The sequence below is a fragment of the Anopheles nili genome, chromosome 2 (assembly GCF_943737925.1).
Source record: "Anopheles nili chromosome 2, idAnoNiliSN_F5_01, whole genome shotgun sequence".
Classification (NCBI taxonomy): Eukaryota; Metazoa; Arthropoda; class Insecta; order Diptera; family Culicidae; genus Anopheles; species Anopheles nili.
In genome coordinates, this window is record NC_071291.1 from 70,043,990 (window position 1) to 70,062,470 (window position 18,481).

Genomic DNA, 18,481 nt, shown 5'->3' on the forward strand with positions numbered 1-18,481 from the left:
CGAAACAAAACGTAAACAAACCATTTTCGCACCCTCTAAGCTTCCGCTCTCTCCGCCTTTTGGTTTCCCATTTTCCAACCGTGCTCTCGCACACCCTTATTCGGTTTGTGGGGATAGACAATCCTAATACTCAGAGCAAATGCAACTCAGAGTAAAGAAATGCTGAGAAATCCAAAACACGATACACGCATGCACGCCGGCATGCTCCACCAAAAAATGGAGAAAGGGCAGCTAGTGTGGTTAACCCTTGAAGATACAGACAGTTTGACCAATTACACAGGAGTCCTCGAATTACGCATGTTATCTCTAGTAATTAAAGCATACTAAAAACATCCATTTTTAATAACAAAACCCTGGGCATCTAAAAAGCTGTACTCAGAAAAAAAATCCTCCCCACTCGAGACCATGCCGATGTAAGGGTTGAAAAGATGCTCCGCGCGCGAAAAGCCGACCGCGTGAGCAATTTCCAATTCTCAGTTGAAGAAGAGGGCTTATCATGGTCGGTCGGTTCGTGTCATTCGTAACAACGTTTCGTCAAGCGCCGGTCGGTTTGTAACGGCTTCTGTGCACCTGTCGCTATCGTACTATACGCCGTAAGAACTAAGTCACGCACAGCTTACGCGTTCCTCGTCGACACGTGCATCAGTGTGAGCGATTACAGAAAGTTTAAACGGTGGTACAATCAGTACGACATTTTCGAAGGCAAAAAATAAACCCTGCTTCTACAGGGAAAGTATCGCAAACGTGAGTGAAGCTACCCGATTTCGATGGGAAAATAAACACATCCCCGCAAGATTGATCGAGGCTACCTTTCGATTTCGCGCAACGGTAGTGAAGAAAATTCGCTAGAGAAAGTAAACACCCGTAATTCTGCTCCTCAACGGTGGTCCGACCGGAAACGGCACGGATTCGAAGAATTGTTTGCTCGGATTCGCATTCGAGCGGAAGTGTAGTGAATTTTCGCGGAAATTTTGTGTCATCCCCTCTGCCTCCGATATCCACCCACGAGTGGGTTCGACGAGCTGAATCGCGTATTTTTCGGTACATTTTCCATCTCATCTGGTGACGGTCTTTCTCCTGCGGAAAAACGTTCCATTCATTAAATCAGCCCGCAGATCGCTGGATATCGAAAGAAGCCGGAATAAAACAAATGAAAAACGAAACATACAAGTGAGCGCTATTTGGGCAACGATATGTGGAAAGCGAAGACGTAAGAAAGAATCATTGAAATAGATTTGCCTCTTAAAAAGTGTGCCATTGCGTACGTAAACCGGCGGGGGTTTGTTTCACAGCTAGTAGTGCCGTGGTCGGAAACCGGCAGTTCGCAGTGAATTTCTTTTTTTAAGTGAAATCGAATCTTTGATTACATCGGAAATCCCACAGTGACGTGTGTAAAACGGTTTTTTTTGCGAAACGAGTGAGAATCGCACCAGCAGGATACGCATTGGGGCGCCCTAACACTCGACGGTGTTTTATTTCCTCAAGTACAGGTAAGGTGAAGAGAGAGAGAAAAAACACAGGGAATTTTCTTTCTAATCTCGGGGTACGGAATGGTATAACACGGTAAGAATGCCCTCAACTGACTCCCAGCGACACTTGACATCAGTTGCCAACCGATACCGATTGTAATTGATTGCCAACGCTTAACTACATACAGTTTATATGACATTCGTGCCGAAAGAGCTTTGTTTGAGGTTTGAGATTTGCGATTAAAGCCAGTAAACACACTATTAGACGCTCCCAGCCTGCGAGTATCGGCGGTGCACAGAAGAGGCAATTAAGGAACATTATAAATTTATCACCCCATCAAACAGGACGCTACGAGCGCCATGTGACGCCTTCATCTTGGGTCGTTTAACAACCCATCGGGTCATCTGTGCTCTACTACATAAAAACAAATGAATCCTGGTCCTGATTTATGGCTGACAGTGGTCAATACAATGCTGAAAATTGTTAGAATTATAAGCGATACTGGCGCGCGCGTGTGTAATCGATCCCCATCCTGCGCGGACCCCACGAACTTGTCAGTTTGGGGCAAATCACGCCGCGATCAGCCACCGCAAATTGTGCCGATGAGGGTGTGGTGCATGTGGGACGCTTGTGGGCCCACATACAAAATTTTGCGCCTACGTTTATCTGAATATTTTCACTGACAACCATAAATCTCGCTGTCAAGCGACGCCTCGTGAACAAGGGTGAAAGCCAAGAGCGGAAAGAATCGCATCACTTCAATCTCTGTGCCAAGCTAGGGGCAATCGAGATAACGCTAACAGTGAGATATGGGGAAGAACAATAGCCGTCCAGTGCATCTCTGTAGACGAAAGGGGTTTTGTTTCTCTCAAGTAGTTAAATTACGGAACACTCGCAAGATGCTGCAAGTAGTTCTAACGGTTTTCGTCGGCCAAGAACCCCCCAATAGCTACTCGAAAAAAAAAACGACAAACTTTCACAATTCCCCACAAGGCTTTTTATAGAAACTTGCGAGTACTCAAGACGCCACGAAATCAGCGACAATTACCGTCTTCCTTTCGGGTGATTTATCGATCCGATTGCGTTCCGCTGACCGTTGCTCTCGCTTACCGGGCGCTTTAGAAACATCGTACGCTTTTGGGTCGTACAAATGACGTCTCACTTTAAATTTCCCCCCATCAGGGCATCGTCGTCCTCGTCGTGTCCGTCACACCGCGCCCCCCAAAATCAACCGTAAATTGAAAGCAAGTGCTCTCCCGGTTGGGTTTCGGATTTGCGTCGCAAAGCGCGGAGGTTTTTCGCGTACAATTTCGCCAGAGGGCGCCGTGAACGCGCATCACCAGGAAGATGTCCTCCTCGCCCCGGCTAACCGGCTACACACTGCGCCCATCGGAGACGTCGACCACGGTGTCGGTAACGCTCAACAGCTGCGGCACGGGAATCAAGAAGCTCAGCATCAACGAGAGCATCAAATCGGTCGGAAGCGCCAACTCCGGCGGTGAATCGACCGATCCGCTGGAGAGTGACTTTAGCTGCGAGGAAGAGGAGGAGGAAGAGGAGTACGAGCGGGGCCTGGAGGAGGAGGAGGAGGAGGAGGACGACGACGAGGAGGGGGTGGTAGAAGACGACGAGGAGGACGAGGAGGAGGAAGATCAGGAGGAGGACAGCGTGCGGCAGGATCGGCGAAGTAAAGGCGAAGGTGTCCGATTGAGGTGAGTAACATCGACGGCAGGATCCGATCTACTACCCTGCTAGAGGTGCTTAGAATAGAGTGCTTAGAAGAAGAAGAAGAAGTAGAAGAAGAAGACGAAGAAGAAAAATGAACGAAATGTTGTGATCACAAACGTCATGCAGAGATTCCAGTTGGCGAGTTTCGTCTACTTGGATTGCGATAAATTGTTGCCGAAAGGAATTTAACGCCAACATGCCATTCGCTCACCGCCAGGGTTGCTGCCGGTGAAAAAGGAAAACCACACAGCACCAACGACGACGAGGACGAGGAGGATTCGGACCAGGAAAAAGTAACCCACCGCAGCCCGGTGAAGAGCATCAGCAGCATCAGGAAACAGGCGTCCACGTCTTCCGCGGACGACGACGACGAGCAGCAGGAAAAGCAACAAAGCTCACCAGTTCGCGGGCAACAGCAACAGCAACCGAACCGCAATGGCGCCGGAAATCGACAGCAACCACGAGGCCCTGCTGCTGACGCTGACGATGGTGATGATTGTCAGCGCGGCGGCGATAGCGATGATGATGGTGGCGATCTATCTGATAAGAATAATAATATCGGCGCAGCTGTTCGCCGCAAACAACCGGAGGACTATGCTTTGGATGATTTTCAAATACTGAAAACGATCGGTAAGTGGCGCAGTAGCTTCTTAGACTAGATTCTTCTCAAAGGATGCCTCCCTTTTTTGTTTCTGAGCCACCCGCGCGTTCGACAAGCTAAAGAAAATGGCGTGCATCCGAGCATCTCGAACATGTGGTGCGATAAATTTGGCACTGTCTTCATAATTTCCAACCAAACGTGGGGGGGATAGTTGTTGGAGATAGCTCTTTCTCTCCTTCTCTTGCGATAATCGTCCGCCTTCCCCAAAAAAAAGGTTGGCCCATTTCCAGCCGAACACCCACACAAACAAAGGAAAAGGCGGAATGCGCTCGTAAAGCATCGTTATGATATGGATAAAACAGGAAAAAAAAGGCCCTCCCCAAAATTCGCAACTCGTAAACCATTAGTCAACGCCGAAGCGCAGAAAAGACGATGCTCCGTTTTCCAAAAGTGTCTGTTATTGTGTTCGTAGCGCTTCCACATGGAAAAACATGGTTTTCATTTCCGTGCGCGAGCGAGACCGCACATCGGAGTAACAGAAATGCGGAGGACGAAGCTTCTTTTGGGGGCGTCGCAGCGATCTAACACGATCGTTGATCGAGCACAAGTTCGGCAGGGTCACCGCTAGATGGCAGCACAACCGGGAACGTGCCGTTCCGCGGATCTCCAACGAAACCCCCGGGGGTCGACGGTATATCATCACTTTGCACGGCGAGGCCGCTTCCGATGGTGATGTCCACGATTGGCCTCCACCGGAATAGCAGATGTGTGTCTGCCGTTCGCACGAAACCCGCCGACGGAGGGCATGATCGTAAAACATTTTTATTTATTATGACGCTGATCAGTCTGCGGGATTTCAGGATCCCGCCAACCCTCGTGGGACCCCGACCGGTTTTTTTCCCGGGCCCCGATCGGTGGGTGTTTTCTTTTGCCGCTGCCGGGTTTCCATCGGCAGCGAGATCGTGTGTGAGGGTTCTTTTTTCGGCCGTCCGTGCAAACACTTGGCGGTCACTTGTTACAAGGTGTTTTGTGCCGACGTCGCATCCGATGAAGATCCCCCCCCCCTGCCCTCCGGAGCACCGAGGATCAGCATCCCGGGGGGGTGGTGCTTCCGTTTTTGTGCGATTTTTATTATTAATTGTAACGAGCAACCGGACCGCTCGAAGGTCGAGCAGGAAAGGACGCGTTAAGTTAAGCGACTGTAGGGGTGAATGAGATAGTGAAATTCCACCGATAGTCACATAAATTACGATCGATCGCTTCTTCTCGAAGGGTTGTTACGGTGGGGTGGATGAATTTTCCTCATTTTCCAACGTAAACTAGCGTTACAGATGGGTGGACTCTGCTTTTTTCCGCTAATCCCGGTGATCGCAACTAGGCACCTAGCCAACGCCAATGTTCCAGAAACCTTCGGTCTGGCGGTTGGATCGGAAGGAAACTGAACTCAAACACACACACACACACGCACACGTCGGGAAAAGACCACCCAATGTGGGGGGGGGGAGGCTTTTGAGGTACTTTGTAGCTTCACTTAGCTGGATTTTGCAAGCCGGTGCCAAGTTCACTGACGGCCGCTATCGCACTTGCTGCTGCTACATTTTAAAACGCTTTTAACCGGCTGTCCGGTTTGGTGCTGCTCGCGTCCATCAGCGTCCATCATGCGCGAGTGTCATCCGTCGCCTGGGGAGGGATTGATGGGCAGCAATCTGACAGGACCTGAGCGACCGACCGCTGGTTCGCCGGCAAGTGTCACAATTCGTTCACCACGACCGGGGATGATACATCTACGTACGTCGGTGCGCTTACTTTCACTCTCGTTCATCACGCCGCTATCGGTTGCGGACCATCTGAGGATCCATCTGACGTGCTGTGTAACGCGTCGCTTAGGGGTTGTCTTGTCGAAGGTGTACACTTGTTGCTGATAGTGTCATGTTTGTGCCTTCCGGAACAAGGGCTGCATGTTTCCGGACACTTGCTGCTGATGTACGACATTCTGATTTCATTAGGAAGCGGTTTCGTTTTTTTTTTTCCATCTCCGCCATGAACAACGTTTTCTTTGTCACAAACCATCCATCGTTGGTACGATGGGTGGGAAAACAAATGCCAAAAACTCAATTTGTAATGCCATTTTCATGCCGCTCGGAAAGGAAGTCTTCCGGTGTATCGGTGAAAAGCCCAAGTGGTAATATCTTCGGGTTGACATTTTTTATTTCGATTTCCGCCGACCAAAAATATCAAATACGGTGCCGGGTAAAAATAAAACTAGCGCCACTGGGTGGGGGAGTAAACACGCTCTCATCCCGAGGCGCCCTAACCCGCACGGCAGCAGCATGGAGCATCGCAAATCAGGTGTCCTTGTGTCCGCTTGTGTGGACAAAATAAACATTCGAAGACACGCGTTCCCGGCGCCATCTTGTTTGGCCCTCTTGAACCTTTTGCCTCGGTCGTTCTCCATGCATGGGGCGATTGGACAGTGTGTGTGTGTGTGTTTTTCCTCCGCTTCTTCTGTTGACAAAGTCTTCGTTACGGGAAATAAAAAGGAAAAACTTAAAATAATCTAAACCTGAAGATGCTGATGAATGTGGGTTGAACCCTGGAACTGCGTCCGCCTTCGGGTGCGTCCTTCCAACCGGTCACGGTTCGTGACAGATTGAAAATAAACCCACCGCCTCACTAGCAGGTCCTTTCCTCCGGAAAATCCACCTCCCTCTCGAACGGCCCACAAACTCGCGACACATGGAAATGTCCCCGGAAACACCTGTTGGCATAAGTCTCGATTCCTTGTCTTCTCTTTGCGAGCGCTGGCGAGAAAGCGCATGATAAACGATAGACGATCGTGCAAAATCGTCCTACCATCATCATCTACTTGAGTGGAAAATGCGCCACCCAAAGGGGGGGGGGGGGTGATTTTTCCACACCACCCTCAGACCGTACGCTCACTCAACGGACGCAGCTGGAACGCATTAGATGCGCGGTTTTATGTGTTTTGATTGCGCACCATCAAAGTGCACCGAAAATATCCCACCCCCTGCAGGAGGGTTGCTTCTCGCGTGCGTGTTTGTTGTTACTCCTTTACGGGCGTCTTTGCATGTCGCCCGGTGCGTGCTCTTCCGCTGGTGTAATTACGCGTGCCAGAAGATTGAATGTGTCTGCGCATTGATTGACGAATCCTGGCCCAGGTTTGACGTCCTTTTGCACTTCGGCAGCTGACGTCCGTGGTGTGACATCAGCAAGGACATCCCGATCGATCGTATCGCGATCACTCATCATCGGTTCTCGTAAAAATGAGCTGTTTCCGCTGCTCTTCGCTCAAGAAAAATCCCCACAAACGCCTCGACGAAAGGGGGACAACACTGACGACCGCGCAGGGATTAATGAGACTTTATTGCTACTTACGCGCGGCAGGAAGTGACTTTGCCATTTTCGAGCGGTACTTCCCATCGCTCTCGGGGCCCTAAGTGCCCATTGAGGTCGACCGCAAGGCGCATTACAAAACCAACCCCCAAATGGGTTGCTAATCGTCTCGTCTGCGGTAGTATAAATAAACAATGTACGCCTTTTGCTAGCAAATGCCCCATCCCCGTTCGATCCTGCATCCACTTCTCGTGCGAGTGCGCTTAGTAATTCGCTTATGCTTGGGAAAACCGGCCTGGGGGGGGCGTTGGGAAATTGGAAACGGGTGATTTCGCGCATCCAGGGAGGCGTTGGAAATTCGAAACCAGCACCGATATAGCGCTGATGCGTGATGTGAAGGAGGCGCATTCAAAGCTAACCGAACCGAAACCGGACGTAATCGCGGCTGGCGTATCCCGCTGAGAATCGGTTATGTAACGTGCTGGCAGAGGGCTCGAGAGCAGGGTAGTTTATTCGCGAAAAGGCCAGCGTCTGCAATTCGTCTGTTTCGTCGACGGATGGTTAGTCATCGATTGATCGATCGATTGAACGATCGATCGATCGGGTCGCTCGCTAGTGCGTTTGACCGCGATGACGCTCGTAACGCCGCTACCGAAGAGGAGTGAGGAAAATGTAAGTCGAACCGCGAAGTGATGACCTGACGTGAGGTCCATTAATTCCAGCCTGTGGTAGTGCGTGCTCTCGGATGAAGCATTTGCGTAAACCGTTGACCACGCAAGTGGTGATCGAACTAGCAAGTGGAGCTCGCAAGTGGAAGCTGCTAATCCATCAGGCGGTGGTGGTGTGAATGACCTTTTGGGGGTGTTTCAACCGCGATGACACCAGATCGATGTTATGGTAATGGTTGTAATCAACCCATAAGTTTGTAGTCATGAGCAAACGTAGATGAAGCGAAATGTATCGTTCTTAGAAATTAGCAAATTATTCCAGAGAATCAATTTTTCAACTGCTCTCTGGCTAAACATCTTCCCAACACTGTACACCGTAGTTGGCTGTCTATAGTTGGTTATATATAGGTCGGTTATATATATATATATAGTTGGTACCAACCGGTGTATGGGGAGTTGTTTTGCTTCTTTTTCGAATCATTGGCTGTAAAAATACGCTAGGAAAATGGCTTCCCAACCCCAAGGCGACAGCTGGGCATCCGAGGCGGCGTGCCGTTGCTTAAATTGTGCCCGATGACGTCCGCCGCAGAATGGAACCGTTCCCCTGATCGCTGTCCCCGCGGTCACGAATGAAACTTTATTGCATCCATTGCAGGTTGCGCTATTAGAGTGCATTTAGATTGATGACACTTGGCAGAATATGACCCACGGCACGCAACAGCGTCGTTGGCGAGCTGCTTTCCTTTTCTCGCTCTCTCGCAATCGGGACAGCTGCAGCGGTGCATTATTTGTATCCAATTATGAGAGTCGACTATTTTTCTCAATCCGACCATGACGATAGCGAAATAACGTTCAAGGTTTCGGGCTGTCCCTCGGCAATGTCGATCATGTTGCATGGAAAACCATTTGATATTTTTGAAGCGCCATTTTATACCTCATTTAAAGGATATTTTCATTCCCCTTCTATTCTAACCCAACATTTACCTGCAAAAAGAAAAGCTATACTATCCGGGCGCTTCATTAGGATAGCCAAACATTCGTATCAGATTTCGAGCGATGGGTAAATACGCTAACTAGTACGAAACCTTCCATCGGATCTTCGGGATTTGCGCCGTTACGTTTTTTCTAAAGATTTTGATTGATTTTCGGGCTCCTTCTTGTTTATCCCCATTGACACAGTGTCGAAGAGCGGAACCTTCGTTAGCTAATTGTGCTGAGCAATTATTGTGCTTTGCTATCGCACCGCCTGTTCGACTACAACAAATGTTACGAAATACTGCGAAATAAAAGTCCTCAAACTATCGGGTTGACTTCAACAATTGGGCACAACATGACGACAACGGACTCGTCGGTTCCCTTTAACAGGAAAAAGGAAGCGCAGGAGAAAAAAAAACGAAACGAAAAACGAATTTTCCTCCTCATTTCCGTCACGATGATTCTGAAGGTGAAACTTTCCATGCACTGCTGTCATTAGTGGTCGATTATTAGGATTTCGACGAAGGACGAGGGAAAAAGGCCCAACGGATTTTAACATGTTTTCTCTCCCCCCGGGAACAGGGTGGTTCGCCAATTAATGCCCACGAGGTTGTCGGCCATTTCGTGCGTGCGCGTGGGAGGTTTTTTTTTCGCCACCCCACCTAACCAACAACCACAGCTTTTGCCATCATTCATCATTATCATCATTCATGCGTCATGCCGATGAACATGCGTGATAAAATGGTAATGAAAATGTGGACCCATTTGTTGGGCGATTAAATAACACCACTCTCGGGAATCATCGTCACGATCTAGTTTTTGGGGACGCTCGCTCACTCAACGTCAGGATGCGCTACTTTTTCGGTGTGATTTTCTTGTCAGGTTTAAAGACAAACAATTCATTTACTGTATGCGTTACAAATCAAAAACCAATGCGTGTGCATCGAGCTGCACTGATTGCATGCAACCGACCCATTTACTGTTCACCTTCGCTTTCCCAGCCAGGGGAATTGTGCTCGTCATTCCAGTTCCATCAATCATTGACCGGTATCGGTTGCCCGCGCTGGCAGGAATTGAAGTTAATTTATTTGATTGCTTCCCACCCTGACTTCCCCAAAAAAAAAAAAAACACACACGATGACACGCCGCACATGGTTATGAGAATCTATCGGGACACGCAATTGCACTGCACTGACGCTGGATAGAACACCGTTTCGACGCGCGCGAACGCTCTATTTTCGCCCCTCCTTTGGGGTCTGATTGACGGTAAACAAATCAATCAAAAGAGTGAAATAGAGCCAGAACTATCGAACAATCGACGGAAGCACAGCGGTGCCTTTGTTTGACTGAGTTCATCACCTCAAATAGTGTCGTTTTCGTTTACGAGCCACCTTTGGGGACATTTATCGCCCATGGGCATTATGGATATTGCTAGCTAATGTCCAATTATTTGCACAAAACTCACGTCGGACGTTCTTTTGGACACGGTCCAACCGGTCCGGCTTCTGCGGGGTTCTGCTAGCGATCCGTGTGCATACCGTGCATGCGTATGCAGTTGGAGCATATTTATCATTCTCCAACGCGAATGGACACGAACGCCACGAAACCTCCCAGTCGGTAGTGGTGTGTGGGATTTTTTTTTGTATGTTTTATTTTCTTACATCCTCTCCAAGCCATCCCCAAGGGGGATGATTTTGCAGACCTCCCCAATATTAATAGACATTTTGTCACGGATCCGGTGAACGATCGCGGGTGTCCTCGGGCGGGACTCGTAGTAAATGTCACCGGTCGGCTTATATGTCGCAGGGATTGTGAAGATGTCAGCAACTGATCGCTCGGTGGGCCTAATCCCACCCCAGAGGTTCCGAAGGGTGCGTTAACCTATTTCTCGAGATTAACTTTATCCGCTCGCTCAGTGTAACGGCTTGATTACTCTCTACTTGTACTGCCGAGACAGCGCACGTAAAGATATCAACTGGTCGTGTTAATTGCCGTGAACTCCGAGGACACGTTTCGGGAACGGTTGCGTAGGACACGTTGTCCCAACACGCGCGTTACACAAAAGGGTGGCTTTACCCCGGGCGGCTCACCAGTGTTTATTGGGCCATTTTTGTTCCTTTTTATGATCAAAATGTTGTACAGTTGTTTTACAAGAACGGCACTTTATCGACATATTAAAGCGCGATTGTGTAAAGCTGACTGGCGACAATGAAGAAATGTACGCCGCGTGTTTTTTTTTCTGCCCCCAAAATGATTAATGATGAAATTTTCACCAAGTACCATTACTCAGGGTCGTATCTTGGCACGGGTGTCCTTTTCGCTTCCGTGTCGGCTATTGGGAGGGGGTTTTAATCGCTGTCACCCAGCGCGCGCGTTTTGTTGTTCCAAGTGGGATGGCAAACTTTGTTTACACCCACCGGGAGACCAACCCGTCGGGGTTCGTCTGGAAACCGCAGCAGCAACAGCAGACACGATCCCTTTTCGATAAACATTTACGTACTGCCGGGTACGCTCTACTCGATTCAGTTGAAACAATAATAGTACCATCTGAAATAGTAGCGCACGTTGGTAGTAATAATACGCCCGCGTGCAGTGGCTCACCGCCCCGGATGGTCTGCCGTGGTTTGGCAAGTGATGATACATTAACGGCTGACGGCTGGCGAGAGAAGGGATGAGCTGAAGCGACACGGGACGAACAGCTTGACACATTCGCTTCATTTGGCGAGGAATAGCGCGGAAAATGTATCGCGCGGTTAAGCGCCACCAGGCGCCTCCACCGAGTTGGCGTCTCCTTTTTGCGGCCTGGCGACGCGCTATCTAAACAAACAAAAACCACCCCCTGTGATCTGGTGGCGTGCGAATTTCGACGCGACGTTGTGTGTGGCGGTTGTGGACGTGAAAAATTTAATTCATTTTAATTCACCCACCCACCGAAGGAAAACGGTTGCCGGTCGGTCGGTTCGGACGCGGATTGAGTTATGTGTGTACGGAAGTCTTGCTCGGCGTCATGTGACATTGTTTTTGCGCACCACTGACTTTGATATGCCGAAAATTTCGGGCACCTTTTCTTGCCTGTAATTCCTTCGTTAGCTTGTAATTACCTAGCAATTTGTGGAATTATTCGGCTTCAGTTTGGCGTCAATCACGAGCTTTGGCAGCGTGGGACGTGAGTGAAATGAAATGAGCTTTGGATTTCTTCAAATTTCATGTCATCGAACGTGACACACGTGTATTCCAGGAAGATACGTCACGCGTGCGTTTGATACCGTACAACATCAAAGAGTTTTCCGAGGTAGAAAACGAACTCCTACAACACGGTTCCTTTAGCGAAAAAAACTGAACCGCATCCCTCAAGGTTTTGCGCACGAAGATCAGCGACCGATTTACATACCGCCAACTAATTTATAAAGTCACCCCGCACATAAACTACGCACCCGTAGACGGCGTTGGGTAGCGTAGTGGCCGGTTTCACGTTACAACAAAGACCATGATATATCGGTGGCGATAAAGAACAATCCACTGGTCGCTCTGCACGCCTGCCTGTCTGAGCCGGAGCTCATCTTTCTGTCCTTTCTGTGTGGCGAACTCTTGAACGCTTGCACGCAATCCCACCACGCCAACGGAACGCGATAAACGTCCAACAGCTGAAACCTCATTCCCGGAGGTGGAAAGACATCGTCCTTCTTAAACGCACGAAACGCACGGAAATTCGATTCAGCGGCGCTTTTGTCTTACAGCCGGTTGTCACTCCTTGTCGCCAGAGGGTATCCGAGGGTCCGAAGGGTCAAACATTTCTGTCCGTTTATCCGTTGTTTGGAGGTGTGTGATCATTCTTTTCTCTTGGCCGCGTTTGAGGCGCTTGCATGTTACGATTGCTTTGAAGCAGCGTTCGTGTGGAGCTGGTTTTGTTGCTGTTGTTTCGTTATGATTTGCCACCGACGCTAGCTGCTTGTGGGAGGCAGCTCAACACACGAGCTCCTGCAATGGGTCGGTGGCATCAACACCACCGGGGATTGGTGTCTTTTTTTGTTCCATTTTTCGGCTTGACATTCAACCGAAACCGACACATCACGGGCCGCGGGCGTGGGGTGATTTAAGCAGGATTAATAGCTGTCTTCAGAATCGCTCACATTTTAAGCATGATCTTCCTGCGACCACACTGCAACGGGCGTACCTTCTCGAAGGTCTCGCGATGGCAAAAAAAAACACCCGCATTGCACTGGCCGGGGGATGGTTTTGGCAGTGGACGTATCCTGCAGCTCTTGGCTCGAGGCTACAAATAGACCTGCTGGTGGTTACAATTAATTAGTAAACACACAAAAAAAAACCAGCCACAATATAACGCCGTTCAAACTCACGGCAGGAAGAGGTATCCGGTTGTTCTTCTCGTGAAGCTTTTAGAGATGATATCATTAGTATTTCCGTTCGGGTTCGATTAGCGGCGAGCTCCGGTAAGATGGCGAAACGTAATTAATATGGCGCCGACTGGTGAAATCCTTGTGCGTATCGCGAAAAGGAACGCGTGCGTACGCAAAACAAGCTCCAAGAGGATCGAATTTGCCCTCCATCAATCGAACCGGTCGAAGAAGATTCATCCTTTCCCGCTATGGAGGTGCTTTGAAACGAAAGCGCACTGTCAGGACGCTCAGTTTACCAGCATAAGGGTTGATACCATCCGACCTGGGGCGAATGGCAAGCCACTTAAAGCGATCGAGCACCCAAACACACACACAGCCACCATTGCGGGAGTTTCTCGACTTCTCGAATGAGAAACGGGCTGGCGTGCGAACGGGAACGTTTGCTTTCGAAGCAAACGGAAAACTAATTAAAAGTGGGGTTCTGGTTGGAAAATATAATAGGAAAATTTGATTTCGGTCCGGTTTTACACGTGCAAGGTTTCGATTATTGAGCCTTAGCATCCTACCCGGGCCACCCTGGCTGGTAAAGGGTTGTTGTCCTTCGCCGAAGTGACATCAACCCTGCGGGGATAAAAAGGCCGGCCTGTTGATGCGAAACTTTTCCAACCCAGTGATGCTTTTTTTTTGTGCCCCATTCGAATGGTATTTAAATTCCCGCTAACAAATAGTACACGAACCAATCAATCAAGCCATTCCAGTGGACGGTGATGATGATGAGCTCGACGAAAATGAGTGCTCGCTAAAAGAGAAGCGTGTAATTTGACGCTCTAATCGCATCATCGCGCAACCCGTTTTTTCTTTCTCTCCTGCGGTGTTCGCAATCCCGGATCATCCTTTTCCCGCAAGGCGTGGCAATTCCGGTTCGCAACATCGCACCCGCTTTTATCTGTAAAAATGCCAGCGAGCATAAAAATCAACCCTCCGCGGAGTGAGTGCGCTAATCTGGCGGTACGAAAGGTAAAGTTTGAAAGCGGATAAACGCACCATCGGGTAGTAATCCACTGGCGAAAAAACGCTCGCCCTTTTGTAGGCTCAAATCCCCGGGGGGGATTAAACCGGCCGGTGTCTAAATTTATTTCTGCTTTTGATCCCGCGCTCCATTCACGGGATGGCATTCAAAACCGAGCCCGAGGTTGGGCGTCTTATCTTTCGCGTCAGATAAAGCGAATAAATACACACAAAACGAGCTGTCCGCCCGAAGCCGGTTCGGTCCTGTGAGTTGGCCTAATTTCGTGGTGTCCATCGGCTGCCGGAAAGGCGCGATATAATTTGCAAACAGATTGATCTGCTTCACGCCCGCTTTGTACCGATGGGCGTACCGAAATAAACGTGTTTCGTTTTCGTTGGTGTCACGGGTTTTTCCCGTCCAAATTACGCCCCATTTATGCCAAATGTGTATCCTTCTCGTAAAACCGTTTTGATTTAAAGCTAGATTAAAAGAAAGCGCCGAAGCAAATGAAACTCAAGCCGGATGCGATACATCGAATATCGATAGGCGTTAAATTCACCCACAATGCAGTGAAGCAGCCAAAAGGAAGGTGTTTATCAAAAATTATTATCCCCACCCACACTCTCACACCCTCTTCTTTGCACCCCCACCCCCCAAACAAGTCGGAGGATTTTTATTCCACCGACGACGATCAAACACACAGAGTGTTTATTTCTTTCGGTGGGGGTTTTTTGGCACAATATCGCTTCCAACAAACAACAAACACTATGCTATTGCGCGTTCTCACTCGAATTGGGAAACGCGAATAAAAACCCACCCACTGCTGGGGGAGGGGGGGTTACAATTTCATCAGCCCGCGATGGGGAAAGAATAATAAAACTACCCCGAATAAAGCGGACCCCTCTCTCGCGGGCGGAATTGATAGTGTTTAATGTGCTTCGGCTTCTTTTTTTTTCACACCCTCTAATGGCCGTTGCACCGTGGGGTTCTAATTTTAGCACGCATAATCACGAACATGTACCCACGTTGGAGGGTGGCTCCAAGATCACATGTCATAGTGGGGGTGGGAGTGAAGAAGAAAGAGAAAAAACACCCGCCCTTTCATCCCTCCTAATCGGTTGTTGTTGAACCAATTTTCGGAGCGCCAAGAGGGCAAAATATTGCTCCCGCAAGCATTGTGTTTGCCACGTTCGGTGGTTGGGGTGCATTTTCGCACTCAAAAATCCAACCCCCGTTCCAGCGTGCTTTGTTGAATGCTTTGTGGGCGAAGAACGTGCCAGCATCGGGCAAGGGCAGGCAATTCGGTGAGCAATTCGGTGCGAAAATAGCCTGTTCAAATCTGACGCACGACGAAATCGTGCGACTGTGCCGTAAACACATGTCAAATGCGCGCAACGACGCACAAGGGAAAAAAAAACTCGAGCTCTCGAAATCAGCCGCAGGATCCAACAGCTGGAGCAGGTTGGTGACGGCGTGCACTCTCATCTACCTTCCCTTGGTCCTTTGGAGGGTTGAAAATGATCAACGGGTGGCTTTCTACGCCCCCAGAACAACGACCATCCCAGCAGCTGTAGTAATGGCAGCGTTCGAAGGATGGAACGGATACGATCGGACGTAATCTCTGCTCCAGCAGCGTCGCATCTCACCACGACGGGGGTGTGTCCGAAGGTCACGGATGGCTGCTAGAGAGACAAAAATATTGATACACCCACACAGTTCACACCCCCACGCTAACGAACGAAGTGCGAGAAGCAACGAAGCTGCGAAAGGAAATAAACGCACTAACCAACGTCAGTGCGTGATGGCGCAGGACTCTCGAGAAGGGAATCCTCACACCACACAATCGAGAGAACGCACTTCTGTTTACTTCCTGCCTTTTTTTTTTCTTTCTCCACCCTTTCCGCGTGCGATCGTCGCGATCTCAAATGAGGGTTGCGAACCGATTGCCATTGTCGAATCGATCAGTTTGCGAGCCGTTTCGCGATGTTCCCGCGATTGACGTCAGTGGGTGTACGTGCGACTATTTGTTTGAATGATAAATTTAATAGCCGCGCCGGCAAATGGACACTCGTGTACGCTGCCAATTGGCGGGTTCGTGGAAAATGCTTGACACCGGGCGAAAGAGGAATGCTCGTGATAAGATAAAACCGCCGCGTGTCTTTCTTCGCAGCAGCGGAACAGTGCTGGTGGAAATTTAGACAGATTTTAACCGCTTTCTCGCTGGATGGGGGACATCCTTTTTTATCTTATCTATTGGCAATGTGGGCGGATGTAGAACCGGGCTCGGGAAAAGGTCACATCCATGACGACCTTCGACTATGCGAGAGTAGGTTCTGGGTTGTCCATCGTTAACCTTCGCAGAACCCCCAGAAACACTCTCTCTCTCTCTCTCTCTCTCTCTCTCTCTCTCTCTCGCTTTGGACTGTGAAAACCTCCCCTTATTAGCCTCCAGCGGCAGCGGTCACTGCCTCGTGCCGATTTTCTCGATCGATTCCCGCCAACGGACACGACCAGCGGGCTCGTAAATGTGGCCGGAATATTTGTTTTGATTGAACCACTGCCAAACAGTGCTGTGAAACGATATTTTCCGACTGGAGCACGCTCCGCTACGTGTGATACGGCTTGCAGGAATGGGGGGTGAGATTTTCCCTCCCATCGGTGATCATATCTCGGTCGCTTTTAAATTGGCACGAGTGAAATCATCGATCGGAGGGATTTTTCAAGCACCCACGCGCCCTACGCCAGGCGCTCACCGATATGGTTGGAAAATGTTGTAAATTAGTTTCGAAATTAGGCGGAGTGTTTTTCTTTTCGCGCCGGAAAAGTCCGGTCGCCCCTGGAGATGTCGCTTGCCGTCCCGGAGCGACGTCAGCGGGAAGAACTAATTAGAATGCGCGCAGGAAAGATCATCATCATCGTTGCGAAGGGACCGTCACCACGGGCCAAAGGTGTTTAAGAATGCGTTCCCAGCCGTGTGGTAGTTTCTCGAACGTTCACGGGACGTTGTAAAGGAGTGTGAAAGGCCCAAGCGAAAGGGTCTGCACACGTGGTGCAGTGTTAATTGGTTTGGCTCGACCGTACAAGTGGCGGAACGGTTCCGCTTTTGCCGGATCAGTGCCCATCCCAAGCACCGATTGCTCTGTTGGCGACGTGTGTCTGGCATTGTGTGTGTGTGTATGTGTGTTTTTCAGACATGGTGCACTTGAAAATACACGACCTCACCCAGCAGGCCGCGAGAACTTCGTCCGGTGGATTAAAAACACAACTTGTCGGTACGATGTCGCGCTCGACGGACCGAAACTCGCTGCTTTGCGCTTTGTCAAGCATTTTTCCGCTGATTACAAAGTGGCCACCCTTCGTGGAGGGGTGCGGAAAATAGGGGTGTCCAAAGGGGTGGCCAAGTAAAAGCCGCAACTGCAACAGCTGCAACACCGGCCTTATTTAGGGTGGCCGCTCAACGGCATCAAGCGGCATGCGAGATGTATGCACCTGTGCCCGTTGACGATTGTGTGCGATCGGTCGCTTGTGTGTGTGTGTGCACGTGCGTGGGAGGATATTTCGGCCAATCGACCACCGACCGACGGGGCGAAGCGTAGGCGACGGCTTGAGTGAAAGATCTATAATTAGACACACTCTTTCACGGTCGGCACCGGCAACGCGAGCGGGAGGACACGCACAGAAAAATGGCGGCAAGTTGCCGTGCGGATAACACGACCAATGAGCAATGTGGCAATGAGCGATGAAAGTTAATGTCATGTTTCGCACTTGGCTCGGGCTCGGGCTCTCGCAAACTGCATTTCTGCATTTAGCATTTCCTCCCATTCTCGGCGGCCTGATCGTGCTGCCTCTTGAACGACGCTCGCGACCGTTTGTTTTTCACCACTTTTCCCGAGGTGACTCTCTCGAAACACATCATCATCATGAATGGGAAGCGAATGTTCGATTCTTGCACCACACTTCACACCGTTCGAAGTTCGGTTTGCTAGCGCTCGTGAGAATATTCCATCCGCAATAAGCATCCGTTTTCCTCGAAAAACCCCGCGCTGTAATTTAACGATCGTCCTGCAGGGACGATAACGTGCTGGAAAGCGAACAGAACGGTGGGTTTCGTTCGCCCATTTGGCGGATGATGCTTAATACACATAAACCGCATGATTGCCATTGTATGCAAATTTCCATTAAAAGCGCATAATTTTCACCCACGTCGCTCCTCCCCTTCACCTCTACACCCCCCCCCCGACGCTCCACATGATGCGCCGCTTTTGGTTTGCTAATTAAATGGATTCGGTAATGAAACTGATGGAGTCCCCGTCGGTCG

General features: G+C 49.7%; 1 protein-coding gene across 1 annotated transcript in view; it reads left to right on the forward strand.

Moving 5' to 3' along the window:
* Positions 1 to 2,817: 2,817 nt before the first annotated feature.
* The window catches only part of LOC128730513 (cAMP-dependent protein kinase catalytic subunit PRKX), a 32,598-nt gene continuing 16,934 nt past the window's right edge, over positions 2,818 to 18,481 (forward strand). The window contains exons 1-2 of the mRNA XM_053823563.1: positions 2,818 to 3,182; positions 3,416 to 3,828. Of these exons, the coding sequence (XP_053679538.1) occupies positions 2,818 to 3,182; positions 3,416 to 3,828 (778 nt within the window). The remainder of the gene's footprint in view (positions 3,183 to 3,415; positions 3,829 to 18,481) is intronic.